The sequence below is a fragment of the Hippichthys cyanospilos genome, chromosome 2 (genome assembly GCF_059441005.1).
Source record: "Hippichthys cyanospilos isolate Australia breed blue-spotted pipefish chromosome 2, RoL_Hcya_1.0, whole genome shotgun sequence".
NCBI lineage: Eukaryota > Metazoa > Chordata > Actinopteri > Syngnathiformes > Syngnathidae > Hippichthys > Hippichthys cyanospilos.
In genome coordinates, this window is record NC_142370.1 from 20,546,928 (window position 1) to 20,574,122 (window position 27,195).

Sequence of the window (27,195 nt, forward strand, 5' to 3'; positions counted from 1 at the left end):
ACCAAAGCGAAGCGTTCCATAACTGAAGTAAATTGATCTTTCATATAAAAATGACCAATGATTAATACAGCTAGACATTGGCCTAACCAGCGAAATAGTAATAAAATGTATTATTATTATTACTATGACATTCCAAGTAAGTCATTTGTTATTCCCCCCTTGTTCATCCACTAGTCAAACATAGTACAAGGTTAATGATTTAAGTAATCTTTTGGGAACAGTGAGGTAATATGAAACAGAAACGGGCAAAAGGAATGAAAAATAATAACTCGTAACACTCGTAATGCAGGGGATAGCGTTGGTGTCAAGAAATAATTGAAGGGAGCTCCAAAATATGTCATCCAAACATATTAGAAGCTTAAAAATAAGTTTCCTTCAAATTGGCAACATACGAATACATTTTATACAAATACAAATACATTTCAGCATCAGGAATTTCGCATATACTTTTAATTACAGTTTCCCTCAATCTTGCAGCCCCTCCCAAATTCACAACAACCTCAGTAATGTTAACTTACCGTCAGGGAACAACATCCTTCTTTCAGCAGTTCCATCTCCGGTTATAGTCATTCTTCCCAAAGGATTTTACTGTTTGAAGTCATGTTGCTTTCAGCGTGCTGGGAAGATCAGATGCAACACGTCTGCTGCATCCTTGAAGCCTGACTAGTTGCATGAGCATTCCCAACCTAAGTACACACTTTAATGAATACATCAGTGCAATTTGGCGGTAACAATATAATTAGAACCAAAAAGAAGATCAATGTAGAGCAAAATGCAGGTTAGTGATGGAAAAGGTGAGCGCTAACAGTATGACAGAAGCACAGAAACTACAAGCACCCGGGGTGTGTATACATTACATGTTTTGCTTCAAGGATTTTACGCGCATGTATCCGGCTTCTGTTCAGTGTCATGCAAAATGCTCACGTCATGGTGGTTTGGACTTTTATCGGCCGTTCATTTGTGAGATGACATTTGAGATGGGGAACTTGGTCATTCATAGGCAGCTTTAAAGGTATACACTAGCTTGATGGATAAAAACACCAGCAGCGGTGTGTATCATTTATTATACTCTTTATTTTCATACAGTTTCGTACAGTACAACCTTTTGGCTGCTGTTTCGACTTTAGGCAGGTTGTTTCTGTAAAAGTCCAAAAATAGATGTATGTTCAAAATTTGCGTTTTTGTCAATAACTCAAAACAACCGATATTTGCGACGTACACCTGATTTTATCAAAACACCACACACACACACACACACACACACACACACACACACACATACACACACTTATAATCATTAGTGCTTTCATGATGGTATAAGTGAATTAATAACTAACATTGAAACAACATGGGGAGCCCCAGAGATTGTGACAAAAATATAACAACGCCATTCTATAGTGAGGACATTTGCTGTTTTAAGATTTAAAAGCCTTTTCAAAGATCCTGGTTTTCTTTTCAACAGTTCTCATCCCAAAATCAGTGAAATCTTCTTGGAGGACTCCATTGTCATCAGCACTTTCAGTAACATGGACGAGAATTCTCATCTTTTAATAATAACAATAATAAATGATACAATTCTGGACAAATATATATATATATATATATATATATATATATATATATTTTTTTTTTTTTTTTTTTTTTTCTGAATGGTCGCTGACACCCTTCACTAATGCTTAATTAATATAAGCCAATTGAGCACTGTAGTGATAACTGTCACCATTGGATGGCAATGTTTCCACACATACAACTTAGCTATTACCTACATGCAATTTAAAGTAAGGAATGGAAGTCAATCTTTCATATGATATTTACATAGAGATAGCACACAATTTTATGTTTAGCCTTGAAAGATGAGTGAAAATGCTAAATATACTGGCCTTCTCGAGGTTTCCTTTTCCGATAACGCTTAGACTAAAAGAGTGAAGGAAGATGAAATTAAACATTTTTCATTTTGTACTCCCCACAGCCGTTATCCTTCCTTGTTGTCTATGCACAAGTTCATGCTATTCAGCAGATCCTTCCGAGTCTGAGCCTCTTTCTGAAAAGCCCTCGTGCCTGGTGTGTTCTTAGAGACCACATACACACGTGCAGTGATTGCAGTGGCATGTCACTTTACTGTTACGTCTTGAAAAGTGTGACATTTTCAGTGATAGTGTGCACAGTTTGGGGTCCCCAGTAATCACCACATTTGTCTAAAAACTGTTCGTTTGGTTGCTTTCCCTGACATCATTTTGTCATTTAAGAATGAAACAGACCGATTTTTTTTTTTTTTTATCTTTTTTTTTTTTAATCTTAAATGACAGTTAAGGTTAAGGATGGGATCAAAAAGAGTGCCCCCCATATCTCAACTGAGGGAGAGATTATGCAAATATTCCAAATGAGGGTAGCATACTGGACCTTTTGCCTGTGAGAAAAATGTCAAAAGCAAACATCATCTGCCTTAAAGGCATTTTAACATTCATATTGTTTGGGTTCAACAAGTGGAGCTGTGTTTTGTAGGTTTAAACGGATTTCCTACTACCTTACATGCTACAATGTACTTTTCGTTTTCAAGCCTTGGAGCCTTAGTTTTCTTTTGTTGTTTCTCTTGCTTCTTTCAAGCCAGCACTTGATGCTAAGTGTAACACACACTCATTTGAGAAGCTTTTCAACAAAGCTTTACAAAAAGATGAATTAGTATTTTTTAGTAGCATGAGTGATTAAAATCTTGTGATTAATCTTTTAAGTTAAGCCCCAATTTCATGCATAAAAATAATTATAATTGCGTGGTGGACTTAGAAACAGCGTCATCTGCACAGAAAGCGACAGCATTTAGAGCAACATTTTCTTTCGTTATCATTTGTGTTTCATCATGAAAAAGCCATGCGCCAAGGGTGGCTCTTCTGGCCTCTGTCGGAGAGTTCCTGGGGATTGCCGTCGGCACAATCCAAGCGGAGCACTTTGACACAAAAAAGTATTTTGGTAATGCAAACGGATGGATGAATACAAATAAGGTTTGTACATTAGAAAATAGTCTCGTAATAAATTACGTAGGTCTAGTAATTATAAGCAATGTCAACTCATTTATCATTATCATCAGTAATGTGTGACTGAAGTCAGTGTTTGAAACTTACCCATAAATATAAGATTGTGTACAACAATGACTTCCTCATCAATTTAGAGGTCTGCTGACCACAGTAAATTGAGTACAGTTTGCATACGCATAAAGTAGTCAGACACCTTTACCACCAGGCTTCACTTAGGGAATACAGAAGAATGTCATCAGTGATATAAGCTAAACGTAAATGCAGATTCAATGTTCATTTTCCTCTAATGATGTCTGTAATGAACAGTAGGGACTGCCAGTCACGCGTCCCTCTGGGCGGCCGCTCGTGCGATTTTTGATCATTGTTCTCACCGTGCCTCCAGCTTTTGCTTTAGCACTCGTTAAACGTGATTGGAAACATTTTTGAGTTGGACTGTAAATGTCTTAATGTGGATCCAGTATTTCTGGAGCGTTAACTCTAAGCAATAAGCATTGCTCAATATCTATAGTAAAACCTCTGCCATATGCAAGAGCGTTTTGATGCGTTTTGACAATGGTGTGAAACTGTGCTGTGTCATGCTGAGTAGCGTTTCTGACGTGAGTAGCGTTCCTAATGTTTGCCCCTGCTCATGTAACTCTCTCTGATTTTGAGGTGATAAAAGCAGACTTGCTGAGCAAGCGTCTGCAGCTGCACAGGCTGGTCTAAATAAAATCACAGCAGTTTGAGTCATACTCAGATCAGAAGCAACATTTCTACCTTCTTATAGCTACAAAATATATCTGGAAGAATATGTGCATCCCCAGGCCAGCACAAATACTTCGCTTAGCTTTGAGCTTGACATTTACTGAAAAATAAAGCAGAAAAATGATTTTATTTTCCCTTATTTATTGCAGACAGACAAATCTTTTGTGCCAGCGTACAAATAATCCTTTCTTCTGTCTGACGGCGCGCGACTGTGAAAATGGGTTCATGGCTGTTGTGTCTAAAGAAGCACAAGTCAGCCTGTGCGAGAAGAATGAAAATAATTCATTGTTAATCAACATGACATAATATTTAATCGATCAAATCTTCTTTAGCTTGCATGTTAAAAAGGTCTATGTTGCTTCACATTTCCTTCCAAATGGGACTTATTTTCAGCCCTGCAGTTTTATGGCACAGGCCAGCCTTTTTGAATTCATAAAATGTTATTTAAGAAGTTTTATTTAACCTGTTAGTGTGTGAATCTGAAAACATTAGCTATTTCCTCCACCGTCGTAATGCATATTGTATTCCTCGTGTATTTGATAAGGGAATCCCAAATGGACAACCAGTAGTATTGGGCGACAGCTAGTGATGAACTAAAAGTTATATAAACCCACCATAAATTCCAATAAGATGGAAATAGATGTTTAATATCACATCTCTCTCTCTCTCTCTCTCTCTCTCTCTCTCTCTCTCTCTCGCTCTCTCTCTCGCTCTCTCTCTCTCTCTCTCTCTCTCTGAAGAAATTGGTCTAGGCTGCAAAGTATGATCTCTGAGACACTGTGCACATGCTTCAAAATCGTTAGACGTTATTGCTAAATACCACTGACTGAAGTACAACTGAATGTGTATAAGATGACAAACAGTGTTTATTTGGACAAGTATCAGCATATAACTATTTCGACCAGACCGAAAAAAAAGGCCCAAAAAGCAAGTGTACATCATAGCCCATTATAGTGGCCTTAAAAACAACCTGGCCCACCAGGTATTCTCCCAGAGCTCCTGATTAGTTACTATGGGCCTAAAAGCTGGCATCTGATATTCAAGATGAGTGTAAGACCTATTTAAATGCGCTCAACATCCTCCAATGACATTGGTCTTCACGAGATTCAGCAACGTAGGCGATGAGCAGAAAGCATCCACTTTGAGTGAGCATTCAGCATGAGGCGAGAGCTGACTTGCTGACAGATGAAACTGGTTGCCATTTGGCTTACTTAAACAGCACTGCTTGCAACATGTTTTCAGTTGATCCCTCATCTTTGGGGCCAGAGTGTAACTAGCGCTGGGCTTTACAGCTCCTTCTTGCATTATTTAAGCTGTGTCATCACTATACTTTAAACTTGAGCCGAGTACTTTGCTTTCAGAGTCCAAACATTTAGACCAAGCTGTTCATAATACACAATGTCAAGAATCATTTTGGTTGAGTGAATTTGATGACAGCATAGTATTTATTTTTGTGAATGATATTTGTATGACTTGCAAATGAGTTTAGTGTCTGTCAGAGATAAACATACACATTGCAGAGGACAGCCAAATCATATTGAATGTAAAGCTTTCTGTTAAAATTTTGTGTTCGTTATTTGTTCCTATTTAGGTTTTTGATGCACATGAAATCTGGGCATATTGGTTGCACAAACAATGCTTTGACAAGCCACTACTACATAATAAAAAACAAACAAAAAAAACCACAGAACTTTGATAGTTAAACACTTCATCCAATGATTGCATTACACACACAAAGTAGTCATTTCCTAACCTAATATTAAATGCTGAGCACAATACTTGTGAAGCTGTTGTCTGTGTAGAGCACTGCAATTGAGAACTTTTTTTTTAGATAAAAGCTGATTACATGTGTTTACTTTGCGGCCTTTGTGCATCACACAAGACTACTTTCAATGAGGATGGGGCTTAATTTTCCAGATCCGCTTGCGTGGTGACATCATGGCATCCGATGTAGTACGGAAGCGACAAGGAGCGAATCGATTTCATTTTATGCATGATATCGATTTAGGGACATTTTACATCAATTTAAATCATAGTAAGTGAGAATCTCGATTCTGATGAAAATCATTTTTTCGGCGCATTGCTACGTACTAGTAAGATCGAAGATCAATTTTTTTTCTTCACAATGAGGATTTAACATGGTTCTGTAAAAGTAATTTAACAGTGCACCAGGGTATAATGTTGCATTGATCTTTATCGCTGTGTGTGCAAACTTTTCACAACCATAAATGACCAACGCACAATAACCAACGTACAATGTACATTGATTAACAAAAATCAATTTTACACAAAAATTATATCCAATTTGGGTGGCTCGATGGCGCATTGAATAGCACGTCCACCTCACAGTTCAAAGTACCTGGTTGAAATCCACTTGGCTCCGGCCTTCCTGTGTGGAATTTGCATGTTCTCCCTGAGTTCCTTAAACGTTCCCTAAACATGCATGGCAGGCGTATTGGACATACTAAATTGCCCTTAGGTGTGATTGGGTGCCTGAATGGTTGTCGCCTCTGTTTGCCCTGTGATTGGCTGGCTACCAGTTCAGGGTGTGCCCCGCCTACTGCCCGAAGCCAGCTGAGGATGATGGATGGATGGATAATATCCAATTTTTTTCATCATAGTTTTGAGGCCATTAAATGGGTATGACAGATTAGACAGGTGTATAGCTAAGATTATGCTTATTATTGTATGTAAATACACTGCAACAATACTACGACGTATTTTCAAAACCTTCTCAGCAGTAAGTAGTGTCTGTCTATAAATTCAAACCAGCATTCATGAGAAAGATGGTTGTGGCTCTGCTGCCTTCAGTAAATGTATTAAGGGTATAACATTGCAATTACCATATTTTCCGCACTAAAAGGCGCACCCAAAAGCCTGCGCCTTATAATCCGGTGCGCCTTATATATGGATCAAATCGTTTGCTGACTGCATAAAATATAGTTTATGCCTAAAAAAATCCAGTTCAAACCTACCCGGCCCGAGGGCATTAAAGCCAACACGGCCCTGCGCGATTGATTAACTTGATTTGCAGGCCCAACACGATTTTTTTTTGTGGGGGAGTACTTAAGAGTGTGTGGCCCCACACTCATGTTTGTCGTTTAAATTTCCCTGATATTCGTTTATTCGTAACTTATTTGTGCTCCATATCGTAACAGCGGGTCAAAAATATATCATGCCCGCAGAGGAAAAAATTAAAAAGACAGCGGCACCAGTCTTCACCCTCGCTTGGCTCCAAACTCATACCCTTACATGTTTGGCATTTAAATTTCCCTGACTTTCGTTTATTCGTAACTTCTTTGTGCTCCATAACGAAATAGCTGATCAAAAATATATAATGCATGCAGAGGGGAAAATCAAAAGGATTGTGGCGCAGCGTTCACAAGTGCATGGCTTGATCTGGATCTATTCTGCGCTCTGTTTAGAAGTTAAATAGCAATTACCAATAACACATTCTCTGTTTTATCTGATATTTTTTAATAACAAATATTTCTTAGTATAATATCCATACAATGCTTATTTTGTATGAATAAAGTTTATATTCTATTAATACAGTTTAATGACTTTGCTGATTGTTTTTCATTCATTCCCTTTAGTGAAGCACCATCTAGTGGCTGCATAACGCAACTCTATCTAGTGGATGCATAATGCAACCCCAGCCAGTACTATGGTTTCAACTCTATGTGCGCCTTATATATGGCTTTTTTTTAGAAACTCGGCCCTTTGTTGATGGTGCGCTTTATAATCCGGTGCGCCTTATAGTGCGGAAAATACGGTAATTTGTCTTGCAGACTATTTAACAAGAATGACAATGACAGCTACAGAATCACCCTTCAGGGGGGTCAGACAAGTGAGAAAATTACCCAGGACCCAGGTTGGAGGCTTGGGATTGATTTTCATTCTTTTGAGAACAGGATTCTGTTTCCATAATGATCTGACTTGTATTTCCCTCATCTTCAATTGCTTGTGGTTTTTCTGATAATTAGATGTGAAATACAGTACATTTTTAATGTTCACCTTAGGTTGCATTTTAATGTTGGGATTTTACCTTAAGTGGTGCTTTTCTTGCCAAACCTCAGCTGCATCAATTCACTTTCTCACTGAGCAACCGAGAGCTTCCCAGCATGCGCTGACTGGGAAGCAGGAAATCATGCTGCGATATAACAACCGGCCCACATTCAGCTACATGCATACATTCTTTGTGGTACTTTAACAAATCAAAGATATGTACTATTCATTTGCTAACGTTGTGTTATCAATTCAGTGTTAATTTGCCACTTTCCACATTTGTATTTACCACATTCATGGGATGCGGACTTTCGTCACGTTTGATTACTGGTCAGGAGCCATGCGTACAGTGCGGTCTGCACGGTGCTTTGAAGGTCTTGAAGCTGATGGGAAGTCACAACGGGGCAAATCAGACACTCAGTGAAAAGAAGCTCACATTTTTGTCGTTTCTCTTTCCAAAGCAATGTCATTTGTCAACACAATAAACCCTGTTTATTTGGAGGAATCGTTATTGCTACCTAGCTACAAAATGTAACCTGCTAGGAAGAGAGGTCTAATTCATTTCACCGCCAGACCAGTTCATCTGAATCTTTGACATCCATAGCCATCAATGGCATTGAATGAGTTGTCTATATAGCTCACCTTCCATCGCTTGAACCCTTTGAGGGCTTCCTGTCTATTGTGTACAAGTTCAAGGAGGTCTGCTGCAATCAGCCACCACGCCAAAAAACATGTAATGTTCAAGACGGCTGCTCACCCACGAGTGTCAAAGAAAAAGTAATTTTTGTGACCTAATCTGGCAAACAATGGAAGACACGGGAGACGAGGCTCATCCTCTACTCTGCAGTGGCTATTTTTAGATCTGGATTTAGGTGGCACTCAGCCGTTAGGTGCAATGAGCGTTGGGAGAGAAATATACTCCTCATTAGGTTTTCAACTGTGGCTGCTGCACTATAGTCAGGGATGCTCTAATTTCTCAGTTTTATTGTGTGTTTCATGGCATTAGTTTGGCATGGCTTCAACAGATCAAGCAATAAATGAACACGTTTTTTTTCAATGTATTGTACTGAGCTCATGCTATTACTCTCAGCATACAGCCATTTACTTTTGATGCTGACCGCCAACCACAGCCGATTTTCTTATCAGGACGAATATTCAAATTGTCTTGTTGGATCAGAGTAATCAGAGTCGTGTGGGCCAAGATAAGTTATGTTTCTTCCCACCTATTTGCAGGGATGGTAAATCTAGGTGCGGAAAGTTCAAAGCCTGACACAGTTTGACTTCAGCCACAGATGGCTCTACTAAACCAGCAGTCAAACAAGCTTGTGAACCTACCAGTTGAGTATCTGTGGCTAAAGTCAAACCGTGGCAGGGTTTTTACTTGCCGTACCTGATTTTACCATCTCTGACTATTTGTTCATTTCTTTGTAAGCAAGGATCCACATAAACGGCACAAATCGTGTCTGTCGACTGCAGACTGCGAGGCTATTTATGAGTGACCTGTGAATCGTGCTTAGAATAAGTGTTTTACTTTCAAAATAATTTCTAAATATAAAACTGACTTTCAATTCTATAGCGCTTTTCTACCACAGGCACTCAAAACTCATTGCACTGACTACTCATGACACAACTTGAGGATTCGAGGACTAGTTCAAGAAAGCTTTTACATGGTCATGATGGTCAGGGAACGAACAACCTTCGAACTGACAGTCTCTTGGTTGGAGGAGGAGCACTACCACTGAGCCGTGTTGCTTGTTCTTATTTTACAAGTTTTTCTTTCGTGTCATATAGGCTGCACAATGAATCAAATTTTAATCGCGATCATGATATCGGCTACCGCGATTCATTAAGCTGATCCTCGGCAATATTAACATTTAAAAAGACATCACCTTGTCATCCTACCACCAGGGGACAATGTTTCCCACGTTTGCATCACAAAAATATCTGCTTTTCTCACCCTAACACAGTATATTATTTACCAGTGTGAAACAGTGTTGAGTTTCTCACTTGATTACTAATATATACAGTGCTAGCTGTCAATTGAGACCCATTTTGAAAGATCCGATTTCCAAAAAAAAGAAATAAATTTGAAATGACCGAAAATGACATTTTGATTTATTGTTTTATTATTATTATTATTATTGGTAAGTTTCAAGGCTTGATACTTTTGAGTAAATAGAATACGAGGAGGATTAGGCATGTTTTACACTTCTTCCTACTTTCTTTTGAACATACAAACCTCACCAAACTGCAATATTTACTGACCATTTCTTTTACTTGCTCCTTTTTCGTTGCTTAGTTCTCGAATTTTGAAATGTGCTTACTATTGTCAGAGAAATCTCAGAAAAGAAGACTAGGACAAGCCTAGCTGCTTAAACAGCAAAAAGAGTAACTCAGACCAGCCAAGATGGACTTTTCTATGCCGGCATAGGGAAAAAGCTTGGGCAAATGTAACTCGTGGGTCTTCCAACGCTAGTTTTCCACTGCCCAGCCGTCCCCCCCTGGCTTTTATTGAGTAGAAGCATAGCAGATTACAAGACACAACAAAAGAGCCAGCCGGGCGCCACCGGCAGCTGGGCCAAGGTCCCGGCTCACACTTTCGTGCGTCAACAGTTCTATCTAAGGACAGGGTCAAGATGAACTAGGATTGCATAAATGGGTAACAATGAACTAAGCACATAATGATAACAACCTAATATATGATTCCCTTCACAACTATATGTTCAGTAAAATAAATAAATCAAAGGTGCACCATATTACTCGTGTATAAGGCACAGCCTAAATGAGCAGGTGTATTTTGGGAAATTCCATACATACACTGTTACATAGTGAATTACTGCGCATTGTGCATGAAAAATAAGAAACCCTTACAGCAAATAAATCAAACTTTACTCACAGTTCAGCCTTATTATTATTGCATATGTAATCAATCATAGACATGCACTTAATGCCCCAAAGTAGCAAAATTGAACCAATCAACATTTGCACAGTAAGCCTTTATCTCTAACCCATATCAATTTAGAATTTTTAAATATAGTGCACATAGTGAAATAGTGATATAAATATATGCTGAAAAAAACCCTCTGACTCCTTAAGGTTAAATATTACATTTTCAGACCATAGAGGGAAAATGAAAATGACATGACTATGACAAAGTTTAAAGTGGACATATAGATTGTTTTTCTTTTTTTTTTTTTTTTCAATTTAAGTTTTCAATTTAAAATTTTCATTCAACAACACAAAAACACCGCCAGTGGGAATGCATAACCATGCAATGTATACAATTTGATACATACAGTGCATACTCTCCATAAAAAGTCAGGCAAGGTCCAATAGTTCAGGAGGAGATGGGCTGATTCCACAGATCAGTCCCCTGCTATTGCAGGCCAAGTTCCCCTCTGCTTGATATGATTTGTAGAAGGTCCCCATCATACATACTTCACTGGATCTCTTCAAGATAATACCATGCCATTATATAATTCAACCATTTATAAAAATGAGGAGGCATGATGGATTTCCATTCTCTCAAAATGATACTCTTTGCAACAAATATAGCAAATATGATGGCTTGCTGATCTAAATGTGAACATGACAAAGAATGGGCTGAAGTATGGGCCACTTATCACAATTAAGACATCAGGCGGTATAGTTTTCTTGAACAGTATATAACAGTGTACGGTTGAAAAATCGCAGAGTAAAAAGTATTAGGCAAGGGACCTTAAAAAATGCCTTAATGTACCTTAAGACACTTAAAAATTTAAATAGGTGTCCACAAACCAGTTTTTTTTTTTACTTTTTATTTTTTTTACCATTTTCACTTCTTTTTAGTTTTATACTTTGTTATTTTGGGCGCAAGGGCTCAAAATTTGACCTTTTGTATCATTTTGACCATCTGTCAATTAGCTGTCAGCGAGAAGGCGCAGAGGCATGAGCTGTAGCCCCTCTGGTTGAGGCTACCTTCAGCCTTGAATTGATACATTAGGTGTTGTTACACCTCACCTCTCGTGTCACATAATGTGTCAGGGTTCCTGTAGCCACTTGTTTTTTGGCTTGCGACCGACGAGGTAACAGGTTCCTCCTCAAAGTGTCATCATGTAGGTGATAGTCCCTGGAGGTTGTCAAGTTGGGTTTTACAAAAGCCAGAGCCCATGACTCCATAAATATTCTTAGTTCATTTTCCTGCTTATTTCCAACTGAAGGACAGATGAGCTTTCCTTGGGAGATCCACACAGACAAACTCAAAGTGGTAAAAATGAGTTAATTATTTTGCAATATTCTTTAAGGCTAATGTTATTACATGTCAAATGTAGCATTACATGTGCATGATGGCACTTTGTCAGGGTAAAATCTGATTAGCTGTTGTGAGAACACTTGCAGGCTTGGTGTAAAATGTGCTGTTATGCATTAAACAAATGATCCTCTAGAGTTCGTTGATATTATTGGATTTAAGCGTGAAACTAAAGTGAGTGAGCATCCCTTTGATTTTAAATATTGTAGGATACTAATAACGCCGTGCATTTTTATATACTTGCAAAGGGTAAGACCTTTCGAAAAACCCATTGTCACGGTCGTGACTCGGGCAGCTTGATTGTGAACCCCGGGACACACAGGAGACAGCGTGGAGTTGAGAAAATGGTTTATTAACACAAAAAGCACACACCGCGTGGGTTTCTAACCAAGTTACTTGTACAACAAAAGTACAACAAAAAGATGATAAGGGGACTCAAAAGTACAACTAAAAGAGACTATGCAAAAGTGCAAGTAACTTACTAAGACTTGGGGGGCAGAACCAGCAGGAGGGCGTCGCCGAAAATACAAAGTAACAAAGTAAAGTGCTGACCAAGTGGCAGACTGGAGGCAAGGAGAAAAAGTAGCAAATAAAACACTTGGGCAAAGGCGCTAGGAATCAAGGGAATGAGGAACAAGGAACTGGCATGTACACAAGGAGGCTGCAGACGCAAGAATCCGGCGACGCCCTCCAGCTCTGACCGCACCTAAATAGTCTCCTGATTGGAATGAGGAGCAGGTGTGCGGCCAGTGGTTCTGCTCCTCAATCTGCAAACAGGACAACGCATTAGGGACGCAGGATGTGACACTCATTATTTGAGGTGTAGCGAAAGACTGACCAGAAAAAAAAAGGGAAAAAAAAAACTTCTTCCCCAACCAGTTTGCATTGACAAATCAGTGGCTTGTGCTTGCCGTGCATCAAATGTCTGTGAGTACAAAATAACTGAGCGAGTTACTGCAGCAGTCTTGCGCATCGTGCCCAACTCTCAGAGGCTGTGCTGTAATCCCATGGACCTCCCACTTTTTTCTCCTGAGGTGGTTGCCGGTTACTAGTGTTGTGAGGAGGGACGGAAAGGAAAGGTTGAGTGCTCTGCCTCTACGCAGCAGATGTTGAGGGAATGGGGGACTGAAGTAACGCCGAGGCAACGGCACAGAATTCAATGATTGATAGAGTCTTAGAGAGCAGAGAACCGCTGCTAAATTTCCCATGAGCCTCTAAGAGTAGTGTTAGTGTAAAGATAGACGGTGAGGCGAATAGAAAACCTCTGCTTCAGTTTCACCATAGCGTCGCCTATCCGCGGCCATGGAGAGAGGACACTGAGTCTGAATCTGTCAAATGATGGATTTTTCAACTTTTTGTGTGGGCTTTACCAAAGAAAAAAAAATCTGTAAAGATTTGAGGAATCGTGTGTGTGCGTGTACCGGGTTAACCAATTCCGGAAAACTGAGGTATTGCAGCCAATGTGGATCAAACTGTGGCTAGGTTCACACTGCGGCTTGGAGTGGCCCAATTCCGATTTTTGCCACTATTTGACCTCAATCTGATCTTTTGATGGCATTGTGAATGACACAGATCAGATTTTTTCAAAAGCGACACGAACCGTGTCGCATTGGCCTCACTTCGGTTTGTGGTACTAAATCCTGTATGAATCCGATCTTTTGACATGCGACTGACTTCAGTCCGAACGGACAAGTCGCATTCGTCCGACTCACGCATAACAAACAAGTGGCAAATGTCACAATTCTGCACTCAAAAAGGCCGGAGCAGATTGGAAAAAAAACCAAAACAACAAATGTGGACGAGGCAAAGACAAGTCACTGAAGGGAGTGCGAGGTGTATTTTGTCTCTTTTTCTCGCGCATTTTTGCTCGCTAGCAAGGGAGATGTTGGGGGCACTGCACAAAATGCCATGACAAAAAATGTAACAGACCACTATCTGTGATGTCACAATGTCCTCAATGCGCATGCAGGGCACGTTTGGGCTCTTTTAGCATTCAAATACAAGCCACCTTTATTTTTAAATTTGACCTAGCCTATGGCACTCCTTATACAGGAAAAGAGCAGCCCGTACCAAGGGGTTTGGTACCAACTACTCTTGAGGTAACACGCAGTTCAACCTTTATTTTTTTTTGGTGTCGCTTTTAGCACTCACTATTATGTCTGACCTATTGTGGCTAAAGCATATGTATGTCGCGAAGGGTACTTTTCTGTTATGGACAAAACATGACAAGGCAGTTAAATATTTTAATTTCGTTTAAAGTAGCCATTGTTCCGCCGTACACGTTTCTCATTTTTTAGTACTTTTTTTTCCCTCCATATTCCTCATTTACAGTGCCAGACCTACATGCATGGTGTGAAATAAATACAACATTATTCCATCATCGATAGATCCTTGGTTTTGTTGAAAGTTCTAAATGGAAGATCCACTATCGAGCATATTTTGACAAAGTGCTAAGTACACGTCTGAAGTGGTAAACTAGGAATTGTAAAGCGTCGCTGGGAAACAATGGCCTGTAACCTTTTGATTTATGTTCAAAAGCAGATCGTCTAAAAGAGGACAAGGGCACTCTCCCACTCACAAAGGAATTAACAGTAAAGCATGGTTCTCAATAATAATATGTAAATCATTGACTTAACTGAAAAATACAGTGGGATTTTTACACTGCATTGACCAATGAAATCAAAAAGTCTTTTTTTTTCAAATGTTTCAAATGTCTATGTTTGAGGGCCATAGAGGGCCAGAATCAGATGTTTGTGCTAAAACATCATCAATTGTAGACAGATTTAAAGTAACACATTTTTCAAACCAAGAGGTAAATTTAAGTAGGAAGTAGGAAAGAATTAAAAAAAAATTAATTTTTTGAATTAAATAAAATGAAAAATGATCAACTTAAAAGATGCCATCCATACTTAAAGTGCACTTTTGCTTTTTGACAAAATCAAATGATTCCAAATGTTGCTGTGACAGAGCAATAAAAGCTGGATAATGGTAACTGCATTGACTTGTTTCCAGCTGTTGGACTCTCAACCAAGATAGCATTAGCATTAGCATTAGCCATAACCAGAATCACTAGCGTGCCTTTTTTTTCTCTCTCGCTCAAAGGATCCAGTCCTCCTTTTCTTAAAGAAACCCAGAGATTGTCCAGTGTCCTACCTATGTGCTTTAATACGCCATTTGTCACCAAAATATACATGCAACAAAATCAACAAACCTATGATTTTAAAAATTACATTTTAAAAATTAAGTTAGAATTTTGAAAAATTAAAGCCTCCAGCTGAAATCACTTGAAAACATCAGTGACTCTTTAAATGCACCATTCCAACTTCACCAAAGTCATTTTTATCGTGGGTCACATTTTAGTTATCGTTTCTATCAGAGGGCCAGAAATTGGAGACAGCTTGCAAGTCAAATCAGCATTTCACGGGCCACGTAAAATGATACGGCGGGCCCGATCTGGCCCCGGCCGGGGCTTTGAGTTTGAGACCTGCGAACTGTAGATCCGGGCAATCTCATGCGAAATGAGTAACCTTTTTGAAATAACTTTTAATCGATGACAGCAACTTTCTCATTCGGTCTTCCAAATTGTTGTTTCACAGGTTATCCCCAGGGACCTGCAGCAAGAATTTAATTGAAAACAAAATATAACAATAAAAACAGAATAACAAACGAACAATTTCTCTCTTGGTTGTCCCACTCTTTAGGTGGCTTGTGCATTTTCCAGTCTGTGAAAATCCCTCGTGAACCGAAAGCAGAAGAGTTTGATAAGATCATCCGGAGGCTAAGTGAGAACCCGAATGCCCGGGTGGTCATTATATTCGCTAACGAGGATGACATCAGGTAAGTGAGTAAAATTGCAGTTGATTTTGTGTCAAATGTTTTCATATAACTGAGTTTCTAGACTTTATTCCTGCATTTAGTCTCGCTTAAATTGAAACTATATTCTACTCATCTGATCTAACTACTACTGTTGCTTATTTCACTAAAACAGATAGGATTCAGATCGTTACAAGGACACGCAAGCAAATCTACTTGTTTTAAAGACTGAAACTAGCACATCCCTTCCCCCCAATTGTCAAGAAGTTGGGGAAAAAAAATGAGAGTAACTTATGACTTAACGTCTGTAAAACTAATCACTTTGTATTTCCATTCATGGACGTACTGAAATTACCTTTGTGATGGCTAAGATTGTTTTTCTTCAATTTCATACTTTGCCGTCAAACCTTTCGGTGCCAAGCGTTATCGGCATAAGCAACTTCTAGAGTGCCATTTTATTTAATATTTTCACTCATCCTTCAAGGCCGACAGAACGCTGTCATCACACGCACAGCTCTCTTGCGGCTTTGGAAGGGAAGCTGTTCCCTGGCAACCACTTGAATTAGGGCAGTCCCTTGTCAATGACAGGGCCAGAAATTCCAGCGCTCATAGACTTAATCCTATCCAGAGAACGGCTCCTTGTGTGGACATATCGTAATTACCTAAAGCCAGTGGGATCTCGACCGAATTCTCCCGCTGCATCTTTGAACCCGCGCATACTCATAACTCGGCAAACTGCTCTGAATGGAGTGCCCTATTAATGAAGTGTTAGAATGTGACATTACAGACGAATTGCTTTGCTCTCTGCGCTATAGCAAAGAATGATATGCTCAATTGTGTAAGCTCAACATTTTTATGCAATGGCTATTACTCAAGTGTACATATTGTATCGTTGAAAATGATAAATTGTAGTCGTTAAATTATTGTTTGATTAAGCAATCAATTGGCGTAATAAATTTAATAAATAAATGAATGAGGTTAATTAATCAACTGAGAGATGCAAACACAAATCCTAATTCTATGCGTGTGTCCTGCCAGTGTGATATGATGTCCTGTCATTGAGTAAACATAAAACATATAGCACTTTGTCAGATTAATCAGCAAAATAATTGACAGATTAATCAATTACTGTATTATAGTGACTTGCAGTGGCTTGCAGCCGTACGACATTTTCAACAATATAAAACGAGTGAGTAAAGAGTGGCGTATATGCGGTAAAGGTATAGACGTTCCAAGGTGGGCCTTACCTTATTTCTTAGAAATGTATCTCATCAGCCACTCATTTGCCATTGCCAAAACGTATTGCTCAAAATCCCGCATGCTGAGCACGCAATACACTTTTGGAATAGACTTAATGCCTATTATTCCTTCCCAAACACACCCTTAAGTTGATCAAATCTGGTGAGAGCACTTCACAACAGCTCCCTATTCTTCCAGGGATGTATTGGCCTCGTATGGAACTTTTAAGACTTCTCATATTTGTTCTGACAGCAAGTTCTGGATAAAAAGAATGCCTCTACAATACAATAAGTTGCTCGTCTCCGTTTTCGTATTATGTTGCAGGAGCTTTGAGGGTCAGTAAAGCACACGGGCCAGATGGTGTTTTAAAATTTTGATGTTGCTACACTCCAGCTTTCTATTTACTTTCATTGGCAGAAAGCCTGGACAAATGTGGCGGGAGAGTTATTGCGCAAAAAACAGAATGTACTCTGAGGATATTTTCCGTCTTTGGAGGCCACTCATTTTTTACTGCCTCTGTATGCAAACACTTCCCAAATAATCAAAAGAATATTCAAGTCATGGAATTGCCCTTACAGTAGATTTCCTGCCTCTTCGGGGTGCATGTGAATAGCAACCTTATGTTTTCGGGTGATGAATGCCTTCATGCATTAAATAGATCATCAACCAAACAACATACTGCCCAACTTTACTGAGCCTTTCGTGTTTTCTAGGCGGCTGCTTCAAGCGGCAAAGAAGGCCAACAAAACTGGACATTTTATCTGGGTAGGTTCAGACAGCTGGGGGTCCAAGATCTCCCCAATACTGTACCAGGAAGAGATGGCTGAAGGTGCTGTAACCATCCTGCCAAAACGGCAAACTATCAGAGGTGCTGTGTCATTTGAATCCAACCTTAAATGCAAAACACTACATTTATGAACCAAGCAAGTCACCACTATTTCTTCAAAATGTGGTGGTAATAGTTTGTTGAATACTTGTTGAATAGCAGTACAGCAGTAGTGTTTCTTCCTCTGAATTTTTTACACAACATCCTGTGACATCTTGTTTTGTTTTTTATTAAAATGCAAAACGTTTATGTAAAAAAAAAAAAATATATATATATATATGTATATATATATATATATATATATAAATATATATACACGTCTACAGGTTTGAGCTCAGGTGCATTTTGTCATCATTCTTTTTCTTGATGTTAATTGGAGTCCAGCTGTGGCACATTCTTTGGAATGGACATGATTTGACAAGCTGCATGTCAGAGCACAAACCAAGTGTGAAGTCAAAGGAATTGTCGATAGATCTCTGTGACAAGACTGTCTCAAAATGTGGGGAAGGCTAAAGGAAATTTGCTGCGCTTTTGAAGGTCCCAACTCGCACAGAGGCTTTCATTATTTGATAGTGGAAGAAGTTCAGAAACCATCAAGATTCTTCTTCTAGATGGCCACCCATCTAAACTGACCAATAGCCCCTTCCAGAGGTTCCAAGAAGCCCAGGAACTCTGAGTTCCTGATGACAGGGGTTCATGGTCTGAAGTTCTGGAGTATCAACAAGTAGTTTGTGTTCACATCCATAAACAGTGGTAGTTTTTTTTTCAAATCAGACTGATGATCTGAAGCAGAGGGGGAAAAAATCTGCACTTCCCCTCTTGTCCAACAAGTGACGCAAACTAATTTCTTGCCACACGCTGCACGAGAATAAAGCCACAATAGCTTTGCCCATATCTATATCAGCTCGGTTAGTTTGATCAATACTGCAAATTGATATATTTTATTAGAGCTGTGCACTGAGTGCCATGTGACGGGAAACCTGATTTAAAAAAAAACAAAACAAAACAAAAGCACACGGACTGAGAAGGACCGTCTGCATTGACAGTCATTCACAGACATGGGTCTGTTGCAGCTGGTGCTCAGTCCATGTGTTCTCTTTGGGGCTTTGCATTGTGAAAGCATGCACCATCGCCAGGGGCCACAGAATTGCTCACTGAAAGTGGCGTCAGCGAGCACTCCTGTGTTCTGCAGAATATGCTTTGTGATGCAGGGCTTTGAAGGGAGTGCACGCACTGGGCGCCAGCTGTTGCGGGTTTCTGATCCCGATAGACGGGATCTAAATCTCCTTTAATCAGTGTCTGATCTGTGTATTTTTTTTTTTTTAATTATTTTCAAGGCATAGCATCTAAAGAGCCCTGGCCGAAGGTGGGTGTTCCGTCAGCGCCTTGCCTTTTCTCATATTTGAAGCAAATTAGCATTGGATGACTTCCTCCCCAAAAATACTTGGGAGAGCCTGTTCCAGATCATCCCTCCCTGAAATTTTCTGTCGCTCGTTTTTTCAAAATATTAAACTGGCCTCAATAGTGAAAACTACCGCTGAGTCGTGTAATAGCGGTCCCTGATGATGAGAAAAAGCAATACCTAAACAACACACGCCCAAGTTCAACCAACCAATCAGCTTTTTATTAGCACAACACGCACCTCCCATCCCGATTGTCCGCTGTAGGTAGAAGAGGACCCTAGTAGGGATTAGGGTCCCAATATAACATTTATTCCTTTAGTTGCAGGAAATTGATGTAAATTTCATATGATCTTCTTTGCATTTGTTCGTAAAATACATCTTTTGTATAGAACACATAATAAGATGAACTAAGTTCTGTTTGGTCCCTATACCACCGATGTCAGAGTTAAGCCTGCATTTCCTGCAGTAAGTCGAATCCGTTTCCAGTGGGCGTTGGACTCTGCCAAGGCTGCCTTTTGTCACCGACTTTGTGCATTACCTTTATAGACGGAATCTCTAAGCGCAGACGGAGCATTGAAGGAGTCCGGTTTGGGAGTCTCAGCATTGCATCTCTGCTATTTGCAGACGATGTGGTGCTGTTGGCTTCTTCAGGCCGTGACCTCCAATTCTTACTGGAGCAGCTCGCAGCTGAGTGTGCAGTGGCTGGGATGAAGATCAGCACCTCCAAGACTGAGACCATGGTCCTCAGTCGGAAAAGGGTGGAATGCCCTCTCCGGGTTGGAGATGAGGTCCTGCCCCAAGTGGAGGAATACATGTATCTTGGGGTCTTGTTCATGAGTGAGAGTAGGATGGAACGGGAGATCGACAGGCAGATCAGTGGAGTCTGCTGTTATCTAGAATCTATACCGGACTGTCGTAGTAAAGAAATTAGCTGAGCCGAAAAGCGAAGCTCTCTATTTTCTGGTCGATCTACGTTCCTGCCCTCACCTATGGTCAAGAGCTGTGGGCTGTGACTGAAAGAACAAGATTTCGGATACAAGCAGCCAAAATGATTTTCATCCGCAGGGTGTCCAGGCTCTCCCTGAGAGATAGGGTGAGAAGCTCGGTCATCTGGGAGGGACTCAATGTTGAGTCGCTGCTCCTCAGCATTCAGAGGAGCCAGTTGAGGTGGTTTGGGCATCTGTTTGGGTCGCCCCCTGGACACCTCCCTGGTAAGGTGTTCCGGGCATGTCCCACCGGGTGGAGGCCCCGCCGGAGGGACTATGTCTCTCGGCTGGCCCAGGAATCCCTGAGGATCGCCCCGGAGGAGTTGGACGAAGTGGCCAGGGAGAGGGAAGTCTGGGCTTCCCTGCTGAGGCTGCAGCGCCGCGACCCCACCCCGGATAAGCGGAAGATAATGGATGGAAGGATGGATGGATGGATAAATATATACAAATAAAGAAGTAAATAAATAAATTGAAACATAAATATCTATTTGAAGGAAAATGCCCCAATCAATATATGTGGTTGTACAACTTTTTTTCAAGGTGTATAAAGGAGCAGGAGAGAATTAAAAGGAGCAGTAACTTGTCATTTTGGACACCGGGTGGCCCCCCCACAATAGCATACATGACAGAAGATTTTGCAATGTCAACTCAAAGGAAGCGCTGTGAGCTAACTGTTGAGCTGTAAACCTCATGGTAAAAAGAAATACAAGACTGTTTATAATATTTTCATACATTATTTTTATTATTTTCAAGTGTTTATAATTCAACACAGACCAAGCCAAATGTATGGTAATGGCCATACGGCGCCCCCGTCCCGTTGTTTTGAAGCAATCAGCAAGATATTTCGCCAAGCGTGGCTACTCGTCACTTCCGCTTGTAAATTGCAGTGTCATCTGGGAATTGTTTGTAAAAGTAAGAATTTTTGTCTATTGATTACGCACAGCAGACAAACGGGTTCAGTCCTATTCATGTTTTTAATGCTTCACGCAATCATCTAACGGGCCGTATTAAACCTTCTTTTGGGCCGTACTTATGACACCACTGGTTTAGAGGAATTATTTCACTGGCCTATTGACTTCTCTTCCAGGGTTCGACCGCTACTTTATCAGTCGAACACTGGAGAACAACAGGCGAAACATCTGGTTTGCTGAGTTTTGGGAGAACAATTTTCAGTGCAAACTTAGCCGACATGCTGTGAAGAAAGGTGCTGGCATCAAAAAGTGCACAAGTGAGTACCGTCCACACGCCATAAAAACACAGGCACTCAGGTAGAGGAAAACCTTGAATCAATCACCAAGTACGTTGACCGTCAAGTACTCTATATTTTTTGTCTCTTGGTAAAACAGCTGGAAATTTACAAAGCGTCTGAGATTACAGAGGCTTACTCACTTTTATACAAAAAATAAATTGCGTAGATAAAGAAGTGTGAGCCTCTCAAAAATACCTCCCAAAAATATTATTATTGTTTGTTCTGGCTAGTTTCTTTAAGAAAACATCACAAAACCCAATTACCACATGCTCCCAAACAACAATCAATGATAAATCCAATACTGCATGCTGAAAACAAGCTTTTAACCCCCCCCCCCCCCCCCCAACAATACAATGCAAGCAGGCTCATTTGCAGCTGCAACCAGTAATGGTTTAATCACATCCCTAACAGATGCATTCACAGGAGGTAAAGTCGCACAACAATAAAAGGAAAGAATGATTCATCTGCTAAAATACTTACTTGCATCAGCCCATTTCTTGCTCAACCTTCATAACTGGTACTGATTGTAGTCAGTAGAATTGCCACTCGCATACACAGTATATAAAGCCAGTTTAAGCAACCTCTCCTATTAATGAGTGCATAATGTTATGTCAGGGTGCTATACCAGATGATCAAATTTTAATCACAATAGCAATTTATACCATACACCAACAAAGCACAGCTCAGGGGGGTTGAATTGCCTTATTAACGAGAAGCAGTACTGAGCTCTGATGGCCAAAAAGGCCTTTTCTGCTGGCCTAAACATGAATAGAAAAACACATTCATTCATAAATATTCAGAAATTAAAAGATTCTCCCTGGTCTGTGTGACATATTTTACCTGCTTTTTTTTTTCTCCCCATTGCTTTCAATACTATATATTCAAGCGTTTTGTCCATTTAAAATGTTGGGGGTGGGGACTTTTAATCCGATCATGTTTCAAATGTCCCAAACCCTTTCGACATAGTAGGTGTGATCGCCTTCTGTTAAGCCATTGTTGGGCTCCATTTTGTTCAATAACAAACAACTTCCTACTTAAAGGGTTCAAGACAACATTGAGGTGTAAGCCACCCACATGCGACTGTGGTAAATAAAAGAACATAAAAACATATACAGTGCATACCAACATGCTGTATATATTTTGGTAACATGCGGCTCTCCAAAATGACAACCATCTGACACTATGTTTTGTCAAGTCCTGTTTGAAATTGTACCACATGAATAAACACATATTTGATGTAGAGGTGCAATGATAAAGCAATAACTGATTATCAAAAACCACGGCTTGGAGCAATGATTGGACACAACTGCTCTCTGGGCTATGACGCATGCGCTGGAGCTTTACTTTTTGATAGTTCAGCAAAGCATTCTGGGATGCTATTCTGTGGCCAAGGAGGTAATATTCCAGTAACAAATGGGCACGAATCCCAAAATGACAAACTCGCTCTGATTGACTCTTAGCCAGCAAATGCAACATACACGTTTTCAAATTGCCTAATAAAATGCATCATTTAGTACATTCAAGCTCAGCAATACCTTGCTTTTCACTTGTAGTGTATGTGACAGATGAAATTTCGACAACTGTGACAGTTTTTAACTGTCACCTTTATCATTTGATGTCTTGATGAACGTACTCAAAGGGGTTAAATGTCATGTAAACGCAAGAAGTGAGCAATGGACTGGCGGTTGTCTGACGGACTGACTATGAAAACTTTCGGCGTGGAAAAAACGGCGGACAGACATTGACGGAAGGGGGGTGGTGCACCGACGAGAGATGGACCGGCAAAAAACATGGAAGACGCCCACATCTGGTAGAAAGAAAGACTATAACCTAAATTACATATTTTTTGTATGCACTCCCATTTTATGTGACCTTTTAAGCAAACACCAGTTACATGACGCTCCTTGGAGTCTGTAGCCAAACGTGGATTTGGCCAGACATTTAAACCTGGGAGATAAAAATCTGCTCGTATGCTAAAAGGTCAGAGAAACACACAATATTGTGCTCACCCAAAGGCATCAAATAATGACTCTCACCATGAAGAAAAAAAAAGAAAGAAAAGAAAGGACAATAACTTGTTAAAAGACTGTAATGGGGAAAATGAGATGAACCTTCCGGTTACTAGGATTAAATATACATGGAAGTGAACATGGCTTAACTTCTTGCAGGCAAGAACAGAATTCAATAATTCTCCACAGAGACGCAGTACACACTGTTTCACACTATTGAACCATAAAATGTGATTCAGTTTTAGACAGATGGAGGGTCATGAATTGCTGATATAACCTTGAATGTCAGAAGCCAGACAAATGCTCCACACATCATGGTTTTTGTCAGTCGCTTCGGTTCATAAAGGGCACGACCAGACCATAAATCACAATTTGGACATTGGTCAAACCATTTCTACTTTAAAAAGTCAGTATTTTAGTGTTTGTCCCGCTCCATCAGAGATTAGATTTAGAAGCATATAAAATAAATATTTCATATTTGCTTTCCAATAATCTAGTCTGACTGGATCACACAGCTTCGGTTTGAAAGAAACAGGCTTCGAACCTTTGCAGGCACAAGTCATCAAGGCGAGAATGTGCATGGCTTCCAACCAGTTTGCTCCATTTCTGCACCGGGAAATAAAATGCATATACTGTACTTGAATCGGTGGATGGCATGCTGTTTGAGTCTTTCAAATCTTAATGCACAGACTACAGAACGATATTCTGTAGCGTCAATCATTTGCAGACTTATGGTTTTACTTTGTCCCACGTCCAATGAACCACAAGGTCAACAGAATCTAAGGCTGTCAATGTACCATCTTGCTTTATCATCGAAGGAGACCGATATTGATTGAGCCTCCTATAATTTGTCTGCATCCAGACCATAATCCTGGTCAACTTTTCACCCCGCTCCACCACTAGAGTCGCTGAAAGAAGCCAATTTGCCTCCTCTTTAGACACTGTATCCCATCAAGGGACATACATTGCAGAGCAGCACCAGCACTTCAACAAATGGAACTCAACCCTGTTTTGCTGTTGAGCTGATCACCTAAAACCGTTAGCGCTAAAAGTAGCAACATTTGAAAAGATTGCAAAACACCATCAGAAGTAGTGAGTGATGCGTGGCTCTAAATTCTCCCCCATGTATAATTCTCTGTAGACTTTACTCAGATCTGACAGGCTGGAATGGAACGGCTGATATTTGACATCGGCACATTTTGTGATCAGCCATAATGACTGTCACTCGAATCGATCGATAGCCCCATTCGATCACAGGCTTGTGTCTCTGAAAATGAAAATTCAGATATTGATATATTCTGATGGTACACCTAATCACTTTTAAAAACGATATACAATACCTCGAGTTAGCAAAGTTACAGCAGTTTAAATATAGCCAAGTGGAAATTCCATAGTTATGACAAAAATGCATTTAAAGTATTGACACATTCGTCTTTTAATGGTGTGCATCATGTACGAATTACACTAGGAAACTTTTTCCTGCTGTGAAATGAAAGTTGAAAGCTTATGGAGGTTGCTTTTGTAGAAATCCCCAAATGGGCATCTCTGTCAAAAATGTGTGTTTTCTTCAATAACTCAAAACTAATCTCAGTGCCATTACCCTGGTTTTGTGAAAAACATCTCTCACTCACACACACACACACACACACACACACACACCCCTGTGTTACAGCGTCATTGACTTAAATAATTTTCATGTTGAGAACATTCAAGTTGAGAACCCAAACGCCACTGCTGTGACCGCAGCTGTGCGAGACTTCAAAGGACAGGGTTAAAAGTTCACTTACTGAACAGTATATAAGGTTAAATCATTTAAGTAAATATCTTAAATAATATGTATAGCATGAGGACTTTTCACATTTAAAATAAATAAATAAATGAAAGTTTTTTCGCAGGGGGATTCCAGTCCCCATTAACCGCGAAAAACGAGGGATCACATAATATATATATATACACACACACACACACACACACACATATATAAGAATGATTTGGCCTGTCATACTCTCACAACTTGTGTTTCCTTGATTAATGGACATAAGTTGGAGGCAAACAGACCACAGAACAATGCATGTGACAAGAAAAGGGTTCAATGGTCAAATTGGAATCAGCAGCTGGAGAAAGTCCTTTATTTACTAGTAAGATGTACTTTGATTGGGACATAAGCTAGTTTGCTCTCAAAGCACATATTTTCCTTGTTTACAGGTCATTACAATAAAGCCACAGTAGTGCTCTATTTGTGTTTTATCCCCAATTCATATGTATGGTTTCTTTCCCTCTGTACTTGAATGAATAGATCACGAGAGGATTGGTAAAGACTCGTCCTACGAACAAGAGGGAAAGGTCCAGTTTGTGATCGATGCGGTCTACGCCATGGCTCACGCGCTGCACAACATGCACAAAGATCTCTGCCCAGGGAACGTTGGCCTCTGCTCCCAGATGGACACCATCAATGGCACATTACTGCTCAAATACATTCGAAATGTCAACTTCTTCGGTGTGTATCCATGAAATACCCATCCATCCATTTTCTGGAGCCGTTTATCCTCGTAAGGGTCGCAGGCTATCCCAGCTGACTTGGGGCAGTAGGAGGGAGACACCCTGAACTGGTTGCCAGCCAATTGTGGGGCACACAGAAAGGAACAACCATTCACACACTCAATTACACTAAAAAAAACGTACATTAAAAACTCGATCCTAAATCTCCTTTGAGATGTAACCTACATGACTGTTGGAACCGAGACATATTATACATTCAACTGTTCCTAACATGATACTTTTGTATCAGGAGCCATTTGTATCAAAATATTGCATTTTATGGGATAACTTTATAATTCCCCAATAAGGCACTAAAGCAACGTCCCCAGAGCAAGATTGAATACTTGCAGTACAATTCATACTTAAAGATGTTCTTACTGCCACTTCTGATTTAACTATGTTGTAATTAGTTGAGGCACTCAGCATCACTGTGGCATGGACATCTTAGTGAATAACTAATTTACTGGAGGAAATGAAACAGATCTAAAAAGTCTGTACTTACATTGCCGGGTAAACGTCATGATCAGAAGGAAGTGTTTGTTAATTTCTCAGCACAGTTAATCAAAAGGACTTACACGATTTCATTTAAAAATGAAATAAACACTGTTTAATAATGATAGAGAATCAGCGCCAGATGCTATCGTTAATAACTTTGCGTTCTTCACTTAGAGAGGAAATAAATATTTAGTAAAGTACTGTATTATTTTTCTTAAACAGGTTTATGTGGAAAGCATTATGCTGTATTTTATGACAAATTATTTAAACAATTTCATGTTTTTTTTTCCAGGTTTTTTCATAAGAAAGGAAAAATTCTATATTGCGGAAAGACATACTGTAAAGACTTGGGCAGAACTGGGTTACAAATTATTAGCTATCAGCAAGCCCTGCAGGAGCTTGAAAATGATCCTAATCATTTGAATCAGGTGTGTTTAAAAGAGCAGCATAGAAATCATGCAGGATTGCAGCCCTTGAGGACTGGAGTTTGAGACCTATGCTGTAAAGCCAGCAGCAGTCTCTGAGTGAACGTCACACGCGAGTGACAACGCGCAGCCGGAGGAATACG

The 27,195-nt window shown here is 39.9% G+C and overlaps 1 protein-coding gene across 3 annotated transcripts in view; it reads left to right on the plus strand.

Moving 5' to 3' along the window:
• LOC148427793 (metabotropic glutamate receptor 4-like) overlaps positions 1-27,195 on the plus strand; it is a 129,378-nt gene that overhangs the window by 87,936 nt on the left and 14,247 nt on the right. For all 3 annotated transcript variants that reach the window (XR_015864908.1, XM_088409042.1, XM_088409041.1), the window contains exons 4-7: positions 15,771-15,906; positions 17,835-17,989; positions 21,424-21,564; positions 25,891-26,091. Coding sequence is in view for 2 of the 3 variants with exons in the window: in XM_088409042.1 (XP_088265168.1) it covers positions 15,771-15,906; positions 17,835-17,989; positions 21,424-21,564; positions 25,891-26,091 (633 nt within the window). In the remaining variant the exon portion in view is untranslated. The remainder of the gene's footprint in view (positions 1-15,770; positions 15,907-17,834; positions 17,990-21,423; positions 21,565-25,890; positions 26,092-27,195) is intronic.